The 20,522-nt window shown below is 42.2% G+C and overlaps 1 protein-coding gene across 1 annotated transcript; it reads left to right on the top strand.

Moving 5' to 3' along the window:
* Positions 1-931: 931 nt before the first annotated feature.
* On the top strand, positions 932-15,046 carry LOC310634756 (zinc finger protein RFP-like). The gene is made up of 7 exons (XM_083353292.1): positions 932-1,449; positions 2,192-2,287; positions 3,138-3,368; positions 6,475-6,497; positions 7,451-7,569; positions 12,795-12,878; positions 14,615-15,046. Exons 1-7 carry the CDS (start codon positions 1,033-1,035, stop codon positions 14,686-14,688), a joined length of 1,044 nt encoding a protein of 347 aa, XP_083209418.1. The 5' UTR covers positions 932-1,032; the 3' UTR covers positions 14,689-15,046.
* Positions 15,047-20,522: the final 5,476 nt, after the last annotated feature.

Raw genomic sequence — 20,522 nt, forward strand, 5'->3', positions numbered from 1 at the left:
CTAGGTACTAGTAAGTATTTGAATGACCTTTTATGCAAAACTAGATTATGCTCCAACCATCTTCCATAACTGGGTATTCTCCAATTTTGTTTTATTAGAGTCCCCATTATCCCCGGCCAGCATAGGTGGGGGACATTTTTCTGTCCGACTCTCTTTCCTATTTTCATAGTTCAGTGCAGCTTACAGAATACTTTCCCTTATCTTTATTCTTCACAACAACAACCTTGTTAGGTAGGTTGGGTTGAGAGACCAATTGGCCCCAAATCCCTCAGTTAGGTAAACATTGATGTCAATGAAGGAGAATATTTGTGGCTCAGGGTTGAAATGAGGGGTCCTTGGTGCTCTTTGAGCTTGCTTGTTTTCTTGCAGACGTTTCATTACCCTACTTAGGTAACCTCAGCCGTGCTAGTAAGGAGTGCTGTTTGCTGTTGGTTTATATTCTGGGGTTTTGCCTGTTTGTGTCTGTGAACAGGGGTCTCTTTAGTGCCAGTGTGATACCTTAACCACTATATTGCATTTTGAAGCATATATTTACACTCTAGATAGCATAATTTTTTTGGCTTGGTTCTGACACTAGCAAATGTAGGAAGCTAAGGCATATTCTTTCCTCCCCTCACCCTTTTTTACCTGGAATTAAGGAGAAACTTCCTAACAGCGAGGAAAATTAAGCAGTGGAACTGCTTGCCTTCAGAAGTTGTGGGTGCTTCATCACTGGAAGTTTTTAAGAGACTAGTCATTAGACAGTCACTTATCTGAAATGGTATAGTTTCTCCTGCTTGAGCAGGGGGTTGGACTAGAAGACCTCCAAGGTCCCTTCCAGCTCTATTGTGATCAATTGATATTTAGGACATTTTGGAAGGAGGGCTCTGAAGATTGAACTCTCTCCCACACCATTGCTATTTTCTCTCTTCTTTTTCCTCATCCAGCTTACTTTCTGGTGGAACTGCTGCAGCTGTGCTTGCTAAAACTGCTCAAGCTTTTCTGGGAACAGAGACCTCACGCTCAACTTGGCTTGTTGTGATTTCGGACAGCATGGCTACTGGAAACATTAGGATGAAGCTACAGTCAGAAATAACTTGCTTTGTGTGTTCGGAGTATCTTATAGAACCTGTGACTCTTGACTGCGGGCACAACTTCTGCCATGCCTGCATTGTGAAGTCCTGGGGGCAGATTTCTGACGAGACCGCTTGCCCTCAGTGCAAAGTAGCAGTTCCTCGGTTGAATTTTAAGCCAAATGGGCAGCTGGCTAACATCGTCCAGTTAATCAGGCAGCTGAGTGATCAGGCAAAGCAGATGGTAAGAACAAGCAAAGCCTGTAAGGGACATGAAACGGGAACGTTGTTTTTCTGCAAAGATGATCTTGTCCCTGTCTGCTTGCTTTGTGATGGATCCCAGGAGCACCAGACTCATGATGTTATCTCTGTGGCACAAGCTGCTGAACAGTACAAGGTGGGGCACTCATGTGGGATTGAAAAATTTATGTTGGTTTCATAATAATACCATTAACACAGATGATGGGGTGGCCAAAGAGGGCAGAATCTCCTGAGAATCTTCAGGAGCTTGAGTATAAAATTTGGATATGATAATAATAAACCTTTATTGTCAAAGTACAACATGTGTACATTGAGATTAGCTGAGCCTCCCCCCCCCCCCCGCTCTCTTCCCCCAACACACAGTGACAACAAACCCTCCATCCTACCACACCATGTGAACCAACTACACCACACACCGGCCTCCCAAGTCAATTCTGCATACGTTCACAGAGATTATGTCCCATTTAAAAGCCTAACAGCCCACGGATAAAAGCTATTTTTCAGCCTGTTGGTACAGCTGGCTATATTCCTATATCTCCTACCAGATGGTAGGAGAGTAAAGAGATACTGTCCAGGGTGTGAGTCATCCCTGAGAATCTTCCTCACTCTTCCAAGGCAACGAGCCCTGGCGATGTCATCCAGTGGTGTCAGGGAACTGCCCACAATGTCTTGTGCTGTCCTCACTACCCTCTGTAATACTTTCCTGTCCGCGGCTGTCAGACCAGCATACCAAACCACAATACGGAATAATATGGAATATGGAATAAGAAACAAAGAAAGCATTTAGAAAAAAATGTCCACGCTGCTTTAAAACTCATCAGCCAGCTGTCTGCTTGCATGCAGCTATTTGTATTTGCTTCTATTTGTTTCTCTTTCAGGATCAATTTTTAAGCAGTATTGAGAGTCTAAGGAAGGAGAAAAAAGTGATTATGGAGCATCTCTCAGATACAGAAAAACAAAGTCAAGATCTTATTGTAGGTATTGCTACTACTGAGGAAGTGAATAATCATGATATCCTATTTCTAATACTCAGTGCTTTTTTTGTAAAAGAAAAAGGTGCCGGAACTCACACATGCCATACAACCCGCCTTGCCTACCCTGCAAGGTTCTATCCAAAAAAGGTGCCGGAACTCCGTTCTGAGCGTTCTATGAGAAAAAAAGCCCTGCCAATACTGTAGAAAGATATATATGTAGCCCAGGATTGAACCGTGGAGTCCTCTGTGTTCTCCGAGGTTGGTTGTTTGCTTGCAGACATTTTATACCTTACTAGGTAACATCAACAGTGCCAGAAAACTATGTTACTGATGTTAGTTGGGTAATAAAACTTCTGCAAACCAACAACTAAGTTCACAGAACATCAAGGCCTCCATGATATGCTTTTTATAACTCTTTTTATAACAGCAATAGCTCTCTCACTATATTGACTGAAACTAAGAGAACTGCAAATCACTAAACCCAGGTCTAATGATTAAATATAAGAATTAAGAATTTGCTGTTGCAGTCTCATCTTTAATGGTAAAGGCAAACTATTCCCAATCTAGTAGTTCTTGGTACTGTTACCTTTCATACAGGTAAACTTACCTTTCATACAGGTAAACTAAGCTAAAATAAAAGTAAGTGGGTTTTGATTCCTCTGTATCCTGTGTGATCAAGTTAGCATGTTAGATGGACGCAGGAGCTGAATGTTACCAAACTGGACTGTCTGGTTAGAACATTGTATGAGCCCAGCCCAATGATGGTTCTTCTGCTGGAAGTGTCATCCGTGATTCTTAAGAATTAATAGATATGCTCTCCTCCCCTTCCAAATTCTCCTTTTTACTGCAGCAACTAGTAGAAGCAGAGAGACAGAAAGTGACAGAGGGGTTTAATCATCTGCGTCAACTTGTAGTAGAACAAAGCTGCTTGTGGCTTACTAAAACTGAAGAGGTAAAGATGAAAATCATGTTGAAAACAAATGAACAGATGGCTGTAATTTCCAAGGAACTGTTTGTTCTTGATGACATCATGCGGGATTTAGTTGAGAAACGTGATCAGCCAGTGTTGGAATTCCTGGAGGTAAGAAATTTAGGTCAACTCTGAGACTCATTTTTCATCCTGCATTTGTTTCCTTGAAGGAACAAAAGTGAAGGAGATGCTAGTTAAATGTCGTTGCTGTTGTTATTGGGCTGGGAGAAGTGGCTTTCATGCTAGAATATGTCAACAATGAAGAACCCTGCTTAAAAAAAGAAATTTTGGGTATGGGGGGCTCATTGAGACATCTTGGTAAGGACACCCAGAATTTTAAGAATTTGTTTTGTGTACTTTTACAAAATGGCAGCCCAAGTGAGATGATTGCATAAGAAAGGCAGGATATGAAGCAGGAAGCTTGGTAGATACCAACGAAGGTATATACCAGGGGTAGGCAACCTCAGCTCTTTTATGACTCATGGACTTCAACTCCCAAAAATCCTTAGCCAGGGAGTTGAAGTCCATGAGTCATAAAAGAGCCGAGGTTGCCTACCCCTGGTATATACAGACTCTTCAGGCAACATGTTTAGCACACTTCACTTGTTTTGTAGCTAGAGTCTTCACTTTAGGTAGAGTCTTACTCTCTAAATGAGGGACCTAAGTCCAGTCTTTTGCATCTGTGGATAAGATTAAACATCTGGACAGTTGCTTCCAAGGTTAAATTAGTAATAAACTAGATGGGCCAACGGCTTGACTCGTTCTTCCAAGAAGCATTGATAAGAAATATGTCTGAAAGAGAAGACTCTATGCAGACCTATACAATCAATTGCATGTCCAGGGAGGGTGCTAAAAAGCAAGAAAGCATATTGTAACCAGATGTTTATTCTACACCTAGGAATCATTTTAGTTCTATATTTAGTCCACTGAATAAAAACATTCCTAATATTAAATTGTTTGGGTTTATTTTTTAAAAATGGATTCATCTCCATACACTTATGACCACAACTGAGCCCAAAATTTCTGTTGCTAAGCAAGACAGCTAAATGAATTTTATGACCTTTCTTGTTAAGTTGTTACATGAATCACTGCAGTTGTTAATAATATTATTTTGACACAAGGGAGATTATTAAATCTTGAGGGCCACGACTTGTTATTTGGCTGGCATGCATATTTGTTGTATGATAAGAAGGTAGATAATGTATTTAAAGTGCATATTTTAAGACAGGCATTGTTGAGAGTTTGGAAGAAGTATAGACATAAGTTAGACTGCAAGATGCCGTTGTGGGCAATCCCGAAACATGCAATAGAAAATATAAATGTTGGCTTCAAACATGATGTGACAACGTACAAGGAGATTTTAAGCTTGGAAAGAAATGTCTGGTGTCTGAAGCCGTACAATCGTTTGAGAGATGAGAAGATCGTTCAAACTTGGTTTCAATATACTCAGCTACGGGCCAGGTGGAAAGAAGACCAGAAAATTGGTTTTGCAATGACTGATGAAAACTTGATAAAACAAATTAGAAACCAGGGTCCAGCACATATCAAACGGATATATCTTGCATTGATAGAAATTGATTCAGAAACAGAACTCGTTAAAGACTGTATGATAAAATGGGCTCAGAATATTCAAGAAGTTATTACAATGGACACGTGGGAAAGGATTTGGGTGAGGAACGTAAAATTCACGCAAGCCCAAAACTTGAGAGAACTTTTATAAAATGTTTTATAGATGGCATCTAGACCCTAAAAAGCTTGCAAGTATGTATCCGAATTATCAGCCTAAATGTTGGAGGTGTGGAAGCGAAGATGCAACGTATTTTCATATATGGTGGACCTGCAAAAAGGTTAAGGCTTTCTGGATAAAAATTTGGTGGAATATGCAGAAGATCTTTAGGCAAAGGATAAAATTTTGCCCGCAATTGTTTTTGCTGGGCATAATTACAGAAACTACTGTAGTGGACGTTAAGTTGATGCTGAACTTAATCACAGCAGCAAGACTTTTAATAGGTCAATATTGGAAAAAGGAGGAACTGCCGACCATAGAAGAATGGACTCTAAAAGTTTCTGACCTGGCGGAAATGGCAAAGATTTCGGCTTACCTGAAAGATCATTCGCAAGAACGTTATATTATGGAGTGGAAAAAGTGGATTGATTATATTCAGAACAAATATGGGACTAAGAAATTTCATTTAGCATTTGAGTAAGTTTCCTTTTCTGTTTCCTTTTCTTTTTATATGTAATATTAATATTGCTTGTAATCATTTATATGAGCTAGAGGGTGATAGAATTAATAGTTTATTATTGTTAGCATATGGATGCTTATGTTTGTTCTTTGTTTTTATACCCTGTATTTAGCTCTGGGAAGTTGGGGGGGGGAGGGGGAATGGGGGGGAGGGATAGGGAGGGTTAGGTAGGGGTGGGGGGAGGGGGGATTGTTAAAGTTAAAATGTACTTTAAAACTTTTCAATAAAAAAATAATAATAATATGGTTATTAAATTATTCTGGCTTCCCCATTGAATTCGCTTGTCAGAAGGTTGCAAAAGGTGATCACATGACCCCGGGACACTGCAATTGTCATAAATGCCAGTTGCCAAGTCATTGGATTTTGATCACATGACCACAAGGATGCTGCAATGGTCATAAGGGTGAAAAATGGTCATAAGTCACTTTTTCAGTGTTGTAACTTTTAATAGTCACTAAATGAATTGTTGTAAGTCAAGGACTACCTGCATTACTTTCTTAATCACTTGAATATTCAGGTTTCAGTGTGATTTACAATGTTAGTCTGCAGGTACAGGACAGAATTAGTGAGTTATTTCTCTAGTTCCCAGTCAGTATAACCCAATTTGCAGAATGTGTTTAGCCTATTTTTTCCCAAGAACTTTTTAGCTTACTTTTTAAAGTTTGAATATGGCCTTTCAAAATCTGGTTTCTCCAAGATGTCCACTGAGTTTTCTTGGTCTTTATGTGTGATGTGTTTCAGTGTATTACTGCCCAAACTTTAAAGGATGCCTTTAGAATCTAGATGGGGAATCTGGGCATTGCTGAATACAATATATTGCTGGACAGCAGTCCTAGTTGTATGCTTAATGGTGAGAGATACTGGTTGCTCTAGCCACTGTAATATTTAGAAGGCATTTAAGTTGCTAGCCCTGCTTTAGAAGGACTTTGGACAGGCAAGTACTGAGTGTTTAATCTTTTTTTTAATTTTAGGATGCCCAAAGCATCTTGGACCGGTAAGTTGATATCTTCTTGAAATGGCCAGGTCAATATTTATTTGTATGTGGATAGGTAGGTAGAAAGGTAGATAGACAAACAGATAGCTATGTATTGAAAACTGCCTGGTCTTCTGATATACAAAAAATGACATTTTGTTGTTGTTAGTTGTGAAGTCATGTCCGACCCATCGCGACCCCATGGACAACGTTCCTCCAGGCCTTCCTGTCCTCTACCATCTTCTGGAGTCTATTTAAGCTCATACCTACTGCTTCAGCCACTTCATTCTCTGTCGTCCCCTTCTTCTCTTGCCCTCAATCTTTCCCAGCATTAGGCTGTTCTCCAGTGAGTCCTTCTTTCTCATTAGGTGGCCAAAGTATTTGAGTTTCAACTTCAGGATCTGGCCTTCTAAAGAGCAGTCAGGGTTGATCTCCTCTAGGACTGACCGGTTTGATTGCCTTGCAGTTGAAGGGACTCGCAAGAGTCTTCTCCAGCACCTCAATTCTTTGGTGCTCAGCCTTTCTTATGGTCCAACTTTCACAGCCATACATTGCAACTGGGAAGACCATAGCCTTGACTATACATACTTTGTTGGCAGGGTGGGAAAAAGTCAGGTTGACTCATCCTGATTTATCAGGTCTTGTAAGATGCCAATTTTCATGAAGGCCCATATGTACCTGTGAAAATCCACCAGAATTTAGGATTACAAGATCTGGATTTGGGAATAATTGTATTTGACCACAGTATGGTTTTCCTAGTTGTGGCTTCTTTTCCTGCTTCATTTCTTCTATACATCAAGGAAATTTATAGGGAGAAACACATTTCTTTTGTCTCCTGGAGAAATTTCTGGATCAGACATAGTAAAATGAAGTCTGTCTTCTAAGTCTAGCTCTATTTTGTCCCTCGCTTTTTAAGAAAGCTTCTGAGAATTACTGGCTGGAAGGACAATTGACTACTGTCTATTTCTCTGCAGGTATCAGAAGAAGAAGAAATTTGAGAATCCAACGATCTTTCCACCAGAGACTAAACATGAAATCTGGGGACTGCAGGACTTCAGTGCTTTTCTGCCTGGTGCTGTGAAGCAATTTGAGGGTAATGGAAAGGGTTTGTCTCGATGCCACAACTGGAAAGTCAACCATAGTTTACAAAATGGACTTCACATACTCCCTAGGCTATTCTACAGTTCATATCTTTCCTCATTAAGAATAGTCTCAAAACAGTCCATTTCCTCTTGTTTGGGGATGAGACCTTCTGTGGGAAGGGGAGGACCCTATGTTGATTGAAGCAGAGAGGGAAGAACATAAAGCCTCTCCCACTGGTCCCATTCTGGATAATTCATTTACTTTTTTGGCCCTTTGATGGAGGGAAAATTGTGCTTGTTGGGGAAGGAGAAAGTAAGCCATTCTGATAGCACAAATAATGTTATCTAGTTTGGGTAGTGAAATGTCTGCAAGAAAACAACCAAGCCCAGAGAGTACCAAGGACCTCTCATTTCAACCCTGAGCTTCAAATATTCTCCTTTATTGAAAAAAGCCTGCTTATTGACTAAAACACACCTCACTTAAAGTAATCAAATCACTATGAAGATGTGACATAAATTCATTAAGCATGCAAACAACTATAGTATATAGCAGGGGTAGGCAACCTTGGCTCTTTTATGACTCGTGGACTTCAATTCCCAGAATTCCTGAGCCAGCCATGCTGAGGGGAAGGGAGAGGTTTCCATGCTGAGCCATGCTGGCTCAGGAATTCTGGGAGTTGAAGTACACGAGTCATAAAAGAGCCAAGGTTGCCTACCCCTGCTATATACTGAGCTTTCAGTATATTAGCCACTTGCTGAGCAGCCCTGATCAAAAGCAGAATGTACCTTACACACCTTTGGCTCATAACATTACACAATGCCTACCTCTTTATGTTTGTAAATTACAACATGGCAGCAAATGTTTTTCATTCAATAGGTTTGATAGTTTTTCTGGGTGACCTAATTTCTTATCCCATCCTATTAGGTCAGCATGGCAGCTATATTATATCTGAGATATCAGCAAATATAAGAATGTGGTTTAGTGGGCCACTGTCCCTGTCTGATTCTTCACTGTTGTTGTTGTTAGTTGCGAAGTCGTGTCCGACCCATCGCGACCCTATGGACAATGTTCCTCCAGGCCTTCCTGTCCTCTACCATATTCTGGAGTCCATTTAAGCTCACGCCTACTGCTTCAGTGACTCCATCCAGCCACCTCATTCTCTGTCGTCCCCTTCTTCTATTGCCCTCAATCTTTCCCAGCATTAGGCTCTTCTCCAGTGAGTCCTTCCTTCTCATTAGGTGGCCAAAGTATTTGAGTTTTAGCTTCAGAATCTGGCCTTCTAAAGAGCAGTCAGGGTTGATCTCCTCTAGGACTGACCGGTTTGATCGCCTTGCAGTCCAAGGGACTCGCAGGAGTCTTCTCCAGCACCATAGTTCAAAGGCATCAATTCTTTGGCGCTCAGCCTTTCGTATGGTCCAGCTTTCACTGCCATACATTGCAACTGGGAAGACCATAGCCTTGACTATACGCACTTTTGTTGACAGGGTGATATCTCTGCTTTTTAGTGTGCTGTCTAGATTTGCCATGGCTTTCCTCCCCAGGAGCAAGCGTCTTTTAATTTCTTGGCTACAGTCCCCATCTGCAGTGATCTTGGAGCCCAGGAAAATAAAATCTGTCACTACCTCCATTTCTTCCCCATCTATTTGCCAAGAATTGAGAGGGCCGGATGCCATGATCTTGGTTTTCTTAATGTTTAGTTTCAACCCAAGTTTTGCACTCTCCTTCTTCACTCGCAACAAGAGGCTCTTTAGTTCCTCTTCACTTTCTGCCATTAGAGTGGTATCATCTGCATATCTTAGGTTGTTGATGTTTCTTCCGGCAATCTTAATTCCAACTTTTGATTCATCTAGCCCTGCCTTTCTCATGATGTGCTCTGCATATAAGTTAAATAGGCAGGGCGACAGTATACAGCCTTGCCGGACTCCTTTCCCAATTTTGAACCAATCAGTGGTTCCGTGTCCAGTTCTCACTGTTGCTTCTTGGCCCACATATAGGTTTCTCAAGAGACAAATAAGATGGTCTGGTATGCCCATCTCTTTAAGGACTTGCCACAGTTTGTTATGATCCACACAATCAAAGGCTTTAGCATAGTCAATGAAGCAGAAGTAGATGTTTTTCTGGAACTCTCTAGCTTTCTCCATGATCCAGCGTATGTTGGCAATTTGATCTCTAGTTCCTCTGCCTCTTCGAAATCCTGCCTGTACTTCTGGTAGTTCTCGATCCACATACTGCTGGAGTCTAGCTTGTAGGATTTTAAGCATAACTTTACTAGCATGTGAAATGAGTGCAATGGTGCGATAGTTTGAACATTCTTTGGCACTGCCTTTCTTTGGAATTGGAATGTAAACTGATCTTTTCCAATCCTGTGGCCACTGTTGAGTTTTCCAAATTTGCTGGCAAATTGAGTGTAGCACTTTTACTGCATCGTCTTTTAAGATTTTGAATAGCTCAGCTGGAATACTGTCACCTCCACTAGCTTTGTTATTGCTCAGCTTTTCTAAGGCCCACTTCACTTCACATTCTAGGATGTCTGGCTCGAGGTCAGTGACCACCTCATTGTGATTATCAGGGACGTTAAGCTCATTCTTGTATAGTTCTTCTGTGTAATTTTGCCACCTCTTCTTAATCTCTTCTGCCTCTGTTAGGTCCCTGCCAGTTTGGTCCTTTATCATGCCCATTTTTGCATGAAACGTTCCCTTCATCTCTCCAATTTTCTTGAAAAGATCTCTGGTCCTCCCTATTCTATTGTTTTCTTCTATTTCTTTGCATTGTTCATTTAAGAAGGCATTCTTATCTCTTCTAGCTATTCTTTGGAATTCTGCATTTAATTGGGCATATCTTTCTTTTTCTCCCTTGCCTTTTGCTTCCCTTGTTTCCTCAGCTATTTGCAAAGCTTCCTCAGACAGCCATTTTGCTTTCTTGCATTTCTTTTTCTTTGGGATGGTTTTGGTTGCTACCTGTTATACAATGTTGCGAACCTCTGTCCATAGTTCTTCAGGCACTCTGTCTATCAGATCTAATTCCTTAAATCTATTTGTCACCTCTACTGTATATTCAACAGGGATATGATTTAATTCATACCTGACTGGCCTAGCGCTTTTCCCTACTTTCTTTAATTTAAGCCTAAACTTTGCAACAAGAAGCTCATGGTCTGAGCCACAGTCAGCTCCTGGTCTTGTTTTTACTGACTGTATAGAGCTTCTCCATCTTTGGCTGCAGAGCATATAGTCAATCTGATTTCTGTGTTGACCGTCTGGTGATGTCCATGTGTAAAGCCGTCTCTTGGGTTGTTGGAAAAGAGTGTTTGCTATGACCATCGTATTCTCTTGACAAAATTCTATCAGCCTGTGCCCTGCTTCATTTTGTACTCCAAGGCCAAACTTGCCTGTTATTCCAGTTATCTTTTGGCTTCCTACTTTAGCATTCCAATCTCCCATGATGATAAGGACATCATTTTTGGGTGTTAGTTCTATAAGGTGCTGTAGGGCTTCATAGAACCGGTCAATTTCATCCTCTTCAGCACTGGTGGTTGGGGCATAGACTTGGACTACTGTGATATTGAATGGTTTGCCTTGGATTCGAACTGAGATCATTCTGTCATTTTGAGGGTTGTATCCCAGTATTGCTTTTCCTACCTTTTTATTGACTATGAAGGCTACTCCATTTCTTCTGAGGGATTCTTGCCCGCAGTATTATACCTGATGGTTATCTGAATTAAATTCACCCATTCCTGTCCATTTTAGTTCGCTGATACCTAAGATGTCGATGTCTAGTCTTGTCATCTCTTGTTTGACCACGTCCAGCTTTCCTTGTTTCATGGATCTTACATTCCAGGTTCCTATGGAGAAAGAATCTTTACAGCATCTGACTTTCCTTTCACCACCAGACATATCCACAGCTGAGCGTCCTTTCGGCTTTGGCCCAGTCGCTTCATTCTTTCTGGCGCTACTAGTACTAGCCCTCTGCTCTTCCCCAGTAGCATATTGGACGCCTTCCGACCTGAGGGGCTCATCTTCCAGCGTCATATCGTTTTGCCTTTTGGTACTGTCCATAGGGTTTTCATGGCAAAGATACTGGAGTGGTTTGCCATTTCCTTCTCCAGTGGATCACGTTTTGTCAGAACTCTCTGCTATGACCTTTCCGTCTTGGGTGGCCCTGCGCGGCATAGCTCATAGCTTCATTGAATTACGCAAGCCCCTTCGCCACGACAAGGCAGTAATCCATGAAGGGGATTCTTCACTGTGTTGCCATTCAATTCAGCTTTTTTTGAATGTTTTGTTACAAGGATGCTTTAAGCTATTGGTGGGGGACAATATAATAATAATAATAATAATAATAATAATAATAATAATAATAATAATAATAATAATATAATAATATATAATATATAATATTATTATTATTATTATTATTATTATTATTATTATTAATAATAATAATAATAATAATAATAATAATAATAAGAAGAAGAAGAAGAAGAAGAAGAAGAAGAAGAAGAAGTTGGAAGGGACCTTGGAGGTCATCTGGTCCAACCCCCTGCTAAGGCAGGAAACCCTATACCATTTTAGAAAAATGGCTGTCCAGTCTCTTCTTAAAAACTTCCAGTGTTGGAGCATTCACCACTGGTTAGTTGTTCTAACTGTCAGGAAGTTTCTCCTTAGTTCTAGGTTGCTTTTCTCCTTGACTAGTTTCCATCCATTGCTTCTTGTCCTGCTTTCAGGTGCTTTGGAGAATAGCTTGGCTCCCTCTTCTTTGTGGCAGCCCCTGAGATATTGGAACACTGCTATCATGTCACCCCTCACCCTTCTCTTCATTAAACTACACATACCCAATTCCAGCAACCGTTCCCTATATGTTTTAGCCTCCAGCCCCCTAATCATCTTTGTTGCTCTTCTCTGTATTCTTTCTAGAGTCTCGACATCTTTTCTACATCGTGGTGACCAAAACTGGATGCAGTATTCCAGGTGTGGCCTTACCAAGGCATTGTAAAGTGGTATTAGTACTTCACGTAGGGTTGGTAGTGAATGTAGCTCACATATATGGAGTGGGGGAGCTCCTTTTAGTACCACATTGGTGTGGCCAGTGTAAGATAGTGAAGATCCTGGACTCAAAACAGAAGGTCCCTGAGTGTTTTGGGTCAATGTCGCTTTTTCACCAATGTATTGTGAGGGGTAATTTTATGGCAAAAAACCCCCAACAACAACAACAGAGGAAGTATATACTGTGTCGCCTTAGGGTACAAAACTAAAAAATACATTTTTTTTCTTCTTTCTTTCCAAGAAACTCTTGCATCTGGATATCTGCTGAAGAAACAAAATGGTAAATATCTGGCATCTATAGACAATGGACAATAAGGTGGCAGTGCCCATATTTCTTGTAGGAAGTTGAGGCTATTTTAACATGCATTTAGAAAGTGACATTATGTTTTTTTAATAAATGAATAACAGAGTTGGAAGGGACCTTGGAGATCTTCTAATCCAGGGGTGTCAAACTCAATTTCATTGAGGGCCGCATCAGCATTGCGGTTCCCCTCAGGGGGCTGGGTGGGTGTGGCCAGGGTGGGCGTGGCCTACTGGGTGGGCGTGGCTAGAGTGCGTATGGCCTACAGGGTGGGCATGACCAGCTCTACATCGTTCGCATCAAGGGTGCCTATTGGGGCCTGGGCAGGAGTGGGACAGATCTGAGGGTCTCTGGCAGAAGGGTCTCTGGGCCAGGGCCAAGGCAGTGGGGGCCGTTCCCTCACTGTTTCCAGGATGGCTTCGCGGGCCGCATGAAACCACTTCGCGGGCCGGATCTGGCCCCCAGGCCTTGTGTTTGACATGTTTGTTCTACTCCAACCCCCTGCTCAAGCTGGAGACCCTGTACCATTTCTGACACAAGTGGCTATTCAGCATCTTCTTGAAAGCCTCCAGCGACGAAGCATTGAATGAAGGTGCTGACTGCAGCTGAAAGTTTAAAATCTTTTTTTTTCCCCTCAAGAAGAGGAGAAGGAGAAGGATTTATTGAAAAGGGAGTTGCCCAAAAAAAGACCATTAGCTGTCAGTGGAGGGTGAGGGAAAAACCTGAATCCAATTTTGGGGTGGTTAAAGTTTTTAAGAAAGGATTCCCAGGAGGGAAAGGAATACAACAGGAGTCAATGCATAACTGCTGAGTTATGGATTATGTGTTATTCTGCTATTAAAATCTTATTTGATTTCACTATACTGCTCATTTAAGGGTTACTTATAGAGAAGGCCCTGAAGGATTTGCCACCAAAGATTACAAATTCAGAAAATACTGAAGTTTGTTCTGGGAGAAGGAAACCTTATTACATTAAAATAAAACCAACCAATCTTCTGAAAAACTATCTTGTGTCAGCCCTTGAACATTTGTTGGGAAAAGAGCAGGAGTGCCAGAAAGCTAAGAGCGGAGACAGGGAGTATGAGCTAGACTAGGGAGTAAAGAACGAGATGAAATACACGTGCCTTAAGTTGAGATCAGCTCCTAGTTATGGTAAGGTAAAGGTAAAGGTTCCCCTGCACATGCGTGCTAGTCATTTCCGACTCTAGGGGCCGGTGCTCATCTCCGTTTCAAAGCCGAAGAGCCAGCGCTTGTCCGAGGACGTCTCCGTGGTCATTTGGCCGGCATGACTAGATGCCAAAGGCGCACGGAACGCTGTTACCTTCCCACCGTAGTGGTCCCTATTTTTCTACTTGCATTTTTACATGCTTTCGAACTGCTAGGTTGGCAGAAGCTGGGACGCGTTAACACGCTCACTCTGCTACACGGCACTCAGGATTCGACCTGCCAAACTGCCGACCTTCTGATCAACAAGCTCAGCGTCCTCATGCCAACACTGTAAAGATACTTTGCCATTGCTTTCCTCAAGGATGTATGGTTGACTTCACAGTTTAGTCTACAACCCGGAGATTTTCTTGTGATCTAGTACTCTGACCTCATTTAATTTTGCCACAAGTTGCTGTTTTGAGAAACAACACCTGAATTTCCAAATCTAGGCCCTCTCATGCCTGCTGTTGGGCTCAACTATCTTCCCCCCCTCCCTCTTACTTTTGCAGAAGATACAACTCTGAAGCCAGACCCAACTCAGGTGAAACGGCTGAGACTAGGGAAGACCTGTCAAGATCCATGAAATATTTTGAAGGCAGATGACTCCTGACTAGTCACAGTGGGATGTCTGCAATGTAGATTTTCAAGAACTTCAGTGAAGGGAGAAGGCCTTGAAATTTTCAGCTGGGAAAATCAAGGAAATCCAATTGCTTCAACTCTTAGGAAAATCTTTTAAATCTATTCACCTACTTCAGATCTCCATTTTCTAGAGAGGCCTTTTATCTCTCCTCCTGATTTCCGCTTCTCTTTCACTTTTCTTCAAGGCTACACAGCCTCTGATCATCCTTCAGAGCATCTCTGTGTGGAGGAGGCAATGAAGGTCATGATGGCTGCCATGACTGTACAAGGCCCACCTCTTTTTATGTGTGTGCTGTTTCTGACCCATGTAAAAAAGAGTAGGACTTTGACCCCATGGTTTTGGCCACCATCTTGACTTTTTGACACCCCTTGCAGATGCTCCTGTTTTCATTTCAGCTTCCCTTCCTAAGTAGGATTAGCCATGGAGATGTTGTAGCTAAGTGTGGCCTGAATATAGGTTGGATCTGGGCATCTGTTACTTGTTCCTTAATGGGATCCCTCATAAATGAAGTTTCTTAAATGATTCCTTCTTAAAGGAGATCATCCTGACATGGAGAAAGGAGATAAATTTACTTTCAGTCAACTCTGGTGAAAAATGGGACATACCGGTACTTGTTCTTTTAAATTGTTTTAATTTGTCCTGTTCTTGTTTTGCAGTATTATGGGACACACTTGTTCTTTTAAAATGTGTTAATTTGTTTTGCACTTTTTCTTTTAAGTTGTGTTAATTTGTCCTGAATATTCCTTCCCCAAAAGCTTCTTGATTCTTGTTTTGCAGTATTATGGAACACACTTTTTCTTTTAAGTTGTGTTAATTTGTCCTGAATATTCCTTCCCCAAAAGCTTCTTGATTCTTGTTATACAGTGTTATGGGACACACTTTTTCTTTTAAGTTGTGTTAATTTCTCCTGAATATTCCTTCCCCAAAAGCTTCTTGATTCTTGTTTTGCGGTATTATGGGACACACTTTTTCTTTTAAGTTGTGTTAATTTGTCCTGAATATTCCTTCCCCAAAAGCCGCTTGATTCTTGTTTTGCAGTGTTATGGGACACACTTTTTCTTTTAAGTTGTGTTAATTTGTCCTGAATATTCCTTCCTCAAAAGCTTCTTGTTTCTTGTTTTGCAGTGTTATGGGACACACTTTTTCTTTTAAGTTGTGTTAATTTGTCCTGAATATTCCTTTCCCAAAAGCTTCTTGATTCTTGTTTTGCAGTGTTATGGGACACACTTTTTCTTTTAAGTTGTGTTAATTTGTCCTGAATATTCCTTTCCCAAAAGCTTCTTGATTCTTGTTTTGCAGTGTTTAGTATGGTTTTAATGTATTTTTAAACTAAAAATAAAGTAATCATTATATGTAATCAAGTACATCCTTGTAATGAATTGCAGATAAGGTATAATCATTGATGTCTTCTAAATCAGGGGTCCCCAACCTCCAGGCCGTGGACTGGTACCGGGCCACGGCATGCCAGCAAAAACAAGCAAAGCCCCATCTGTGGGATGCAGGCAGCACACTAAACCACACACCCTCTGGTTCATGGAAAAATCTCTCTCTACATAACCAGTCCCTGGTGCCCAAAAGTTTGGGGATCTCTGTTCTAAATCCATTCTCTGGGAATCACTGTTTTAACAACCAGACATTTCAATATCACTGTGATATGAAGCATTAATTATTTGGAGGCATAAAGAAAAGTAACTTAGGGCTTTTCAACCAGTGGTACGGGTACCACCTGTGGTATATTGACACCTGGCAAGTGGTACGCAACCATCCTAGAAAAGTAGTACTGGGGGAGGTGAATGAGCTGAATCGGTGGCAGCACTGCACAAGCCTGAATGAGAGATGGCTGGAGCTGCAGGGCTGTCAGAGCTCAGCAGAAGTGTCAGGATCAGTGCTACTTTCCAGCTGATTGGCGCTTCTTCGGGGCTGTCAAGGCTCAGCAGAAGCGCCAGGATCAGCGCCAGGCTCCAGCTGGAGCTCGGCACTGATCCTGGTGCTTCTGCTGAGCTCTGAAGCAGCAATCAGCTGGAAATCAGCACTGATCATGGCGCTTCTGCTGAGTCCAGAAGAAGCACCGATCAGCTGGAATGTTGCAGCATCTCCAGGGTCTTGTGATTTACATTCAGATGCTTGGCAACTGATTTATATTTATTTTTTAATTCCATTTATCCCGCCCTTCTCCGAAGACTCAAGGCGGCTTACAAACTTAGCAGTAGCCTTCATTCTATGTATATGCCTGCTTATTAGGGCTTTCACACCCACCCCAAGCGGCATTATTACAAAGTCAGCTTAATTGCCCCCAACAATCTGGGTCCTCATTTTACCTACCTCGGAAGGATGGAAGGCTGAGTCAACCTTGAGCCTGGTGGGATGCGAACCTGCACTAATTGCAGGCAGCTGGTGTTACTTAAGGAGGCATTAGCCCACTGCTCCACCAAGGCTATTTATGATGGTCACAGTGTCCCAGGATCATGTGAAGTGACCAAAACCTGCTGCAACCACCCAGCAGACAGGGGGGAGGAATAAAAACCAAATACCCCCCACCCTCGCTGCCAATCCTCAACAGAAATGCTCACAACAATGAAAACCTCAGACAGGAGGAAGAGCGCCACCGGGCAGGCAGGCAGGCGTCTTGCTCGGCTGTGGCTTGGGGGGCACTTTTTTCAGTGCCATTGTAACTTCGAATAGTCACTAAGCAAACTCTTGTAAGTCGAGGACTACCTCTACTTTATCACTTTTTTCCTTTTTTTGGTCAAGTTTTTGACACCTTGCTAGGTGACTGGTGGAACTTGGATGTTGCCATATCCTAAAAGTGGTACAATGAGTGAAAAGGTTGAAAAGCTTGTTCTAGTCCAACCATCTCCTGATGGTAGACCTTCTCATACTATCCTGGAAAAAATGCTGTTCATTTTGCTTTGAGAATCTGTAGTGATCCCTAAAGCTGATTCTCAGCTTATCTTTGTATACTTTTTTTCCCCAGGGCTGATGAGCACATTTTAAAATCTACTATACATCCATTTTCATTTTCTCAGAGGATGTCTCGGTCCAAAGATGATGGCAGAGGTTGTTCTATTTGACAGTTTGTTTTTTGTTAAAAACTTAAGGGAGAATAAAGCCTGGGCTGATATACCCTAACCATCGATTGGCAGGGACCCTGATGTGTTTGTTTGCTGGATGAAAGGACGCCTGGTAGACAAAGAACAAAAAGAAAATCTTACAGAGAATTCCCCTGCCTCTGATCATTTAATGCAGACATGTCAAACACAAGGCCCGGGGGCCGGATCTGGCCCGCGAAGTGGTTTCATGTGGCCCGTGAAGCCATCCTGGAAACAGTGAGGGAACAGCCCCCACTGCCTTGGCCCTGGCCCAGAGACCCTCCTCCTGCCAGAGACCCTCAGATCTGTCCCACTCCTGCCCAGGACCCCATAGGCACCCTTGATGCAAACGATGTAGAGCTGGCCACGCCTACCCAGTAGGCCATAAGCACTCTAGCCACGCCCATTCAGTAGGCCATGCCCACCCTGGCCATACCCACCCGGCCCCCTGAGGGCAACCGCAATGCTGATGCGACCCTCAATGAAATTGAGTTTGACACCCCTGATTTAATGGCTCAGCCAGGATGTTACACCGCGATCTACCAATGCCAGGAAAAGAAGCCTTTTTGTGATATTCACTGAAGCTATATGCCGAGAGGACAAGCAGAGGTGCTAATGGAAACCGTCTTGATAATTGAAAACGACATTTTTCGCTCCGTTATCGCATTAAGAAAATTTCCACCTCCGGCATTTGCACGCCTCCAAATTGGTCGTTGATGCCTCCTCCTGCGCAAGAAGCCCCGCCCACTTTCCTGGGTCGAAGTTCTTAAAAACGAAGGGTAGCCTTTGCGAAAAGAAAGGCGAAACGCCATTGGACATTGCTGTCGCCCGTCTTGCCCAATCAGGATTGGGCAACACACTCTCTCTCTCTCTCTCTCTCCTACGAAAAGAAAGACGAGACACTATAGGACAGTGCTATCGCTCACCTGGGCCAATCAGGATTGAGTAACGCTCTCAAGGGCCGGCGACAAATTAAAAACAGAGCCGCGGCGCAGAGGCTCTCGGGAGTTCTAATTGAATAGGGGCGGGATTGGGCGCCTCGCTTGTAAAAGCCGGGCTGAACGGCGTTTCGCGGGACTTTCGGTTTTACTGGGTTGGGAGGTTCTTATTGCTTGCGACCCAGTTTGTTACGCTTGCCTCTTGAGACCTCGAGGCGAGACTCTCCTTTCACTGGACTTGTTCTGGGCTTTGCGGGGTAAGTCCTCCCTTGTTCTGCTTTGGGGGCATGATAGCTCTCTCAATAAGCTGATAGTTGAACTGTAGATACACGCCTGCCCCCAAAGATGCTTGCCCTGATTTAGCGGTGTGCAGGATAGAGTCACTGAAAACCACCTGACAAGCCAGGTGCTCCCAATATGCTGTGAATTTTATCTCTTCCCTCCCCCCCCAAAGCAGGGAAAATATTTCAACAAATGACGGAAATTCAAAGTCTTAGAAGTAAGTATAGAACCGTCAACCCTAATTTTGCTATTAATGACATTGTGCTAGCCAGATATAACCAGTGCTTTTTTTGTAAAAGGAAAAGGTGCCGGAACTCTCACATGTCATACAACCTGCCTTGCCTACCCTACAAGGTTCCATCCAAAAAAGGTGCCGGAACTCCGTTCTGAGCGTTCTATGAGAAAAAAAAAGCCCTGGATATAACAAAATAAACCAAGCAGTTTCAGTGCATCTGGACTGCTAAAATGCAAAGGCTTTGAAGCTATTTATTTCTATCTTGATATGCTTGCCCTTCCTCCTCCTGGATAATATAGTATCAGGCTCTCTTTTGTATATCTTTTCCAAAAGTAAGCTTGAGGTCCCACACGATGCTAGATTGTGGTGTGTCTAATCCAGGGGTAGGCAACCTCGGCTCTTTTATGACTCATGGACTTCAACTCCCAGAATTCCTGAGCCAGCTTGGCTGGCTCAGGAATTCTGGGAGTTGAAGTCCATGAGTCATAAAAGAGCCGAGGTTGCCTAGCCGTGGTCTAATCTATTAAATAAAAGCACTCTTGATATTACTTAGCTACTTCATTGCCCAAATGAAACATCTGCAAGAAAACAACCAAGCTCACAGAGACCAAGGGCCTCTCATTTCAGTCCTGAGCTGCAGATATTTTTCTGTATTGTTATTGGTGGAATTTGTGTCAAGATGTAACCATGATTTAAAACATCATAGTGTCTGGGTTACTCAAATTGTTTAAGCCCATTCCAAACAAACCATATGAACCTCAGCCTGGGAAACAGGCTAACCCTAAATGCCTGTGGAGATTCTCAGTCATCCAGGTCATGGTTGTCCCAAAGGTGCTTTTTCCAAAAGGACTTTCTTGGGTTTTTTTCTTTGAAAACTTTTTGCTTTTCATCCAAGAAGCTTCTTGGATTTTAATACCAGCTTCTCATTCAGAAAGCTTCTTGGTTGAGAAGTGAACCATTTTCAAAAAAAAAAAAAAATAACCCAAGAAAGTCCAGTTGTCTTTTAGAAAAAACACCTTGGGACACTAGCCTTAAACATATACGATGTATGGATGAGTTTACTCATCTTATTTAAGCAAAATGTGAGTTGCTTTTTTCTGATTTAAATTTTGTGTGAATACATCACTATAATATATTAAATTAAGCCAAATTAAGTTGTGGCTTAGCATGATGTATGAAGCTGACCAATATTTTTAATATGTATTTTCAATTAAAACATTTTTGAATATCTTA

This window comes from Vipera ursinii, assembly GCF_947247035.1.
Source record: "Vipera ursinii genome assembly, chromosome: 2".
Taxonomy (NCBI): Eukaryota; Metazoa; Chordata; class Lepidosauria; order Squamata; family Viperidae; genus Vipera; species Vipera ursinii.

Coding starts and splice junctions, on each gene's coding strand:
- LOC310634756 (XM_083353292.1), top strand. CDS start 1,033: ATGGCTACTGGAAACATTAGGATGAAGCTACAGTCAGAAATAACTTGC. Junction 1,450..2,191: donor AAGCTGCTGAACAGTACAAG/GTGGGGCACTCA, acceptor TTTCTCTTTCAG/GATCAATTTTTAAGCAGTAT. Junction 3,369..6,474: donor CAGTGTTGGAATTCCTGGAG/GTAAGAAATTTA, acceptor TTTTAATTTTAG/GATGCCCAAAGCATCTTGGA.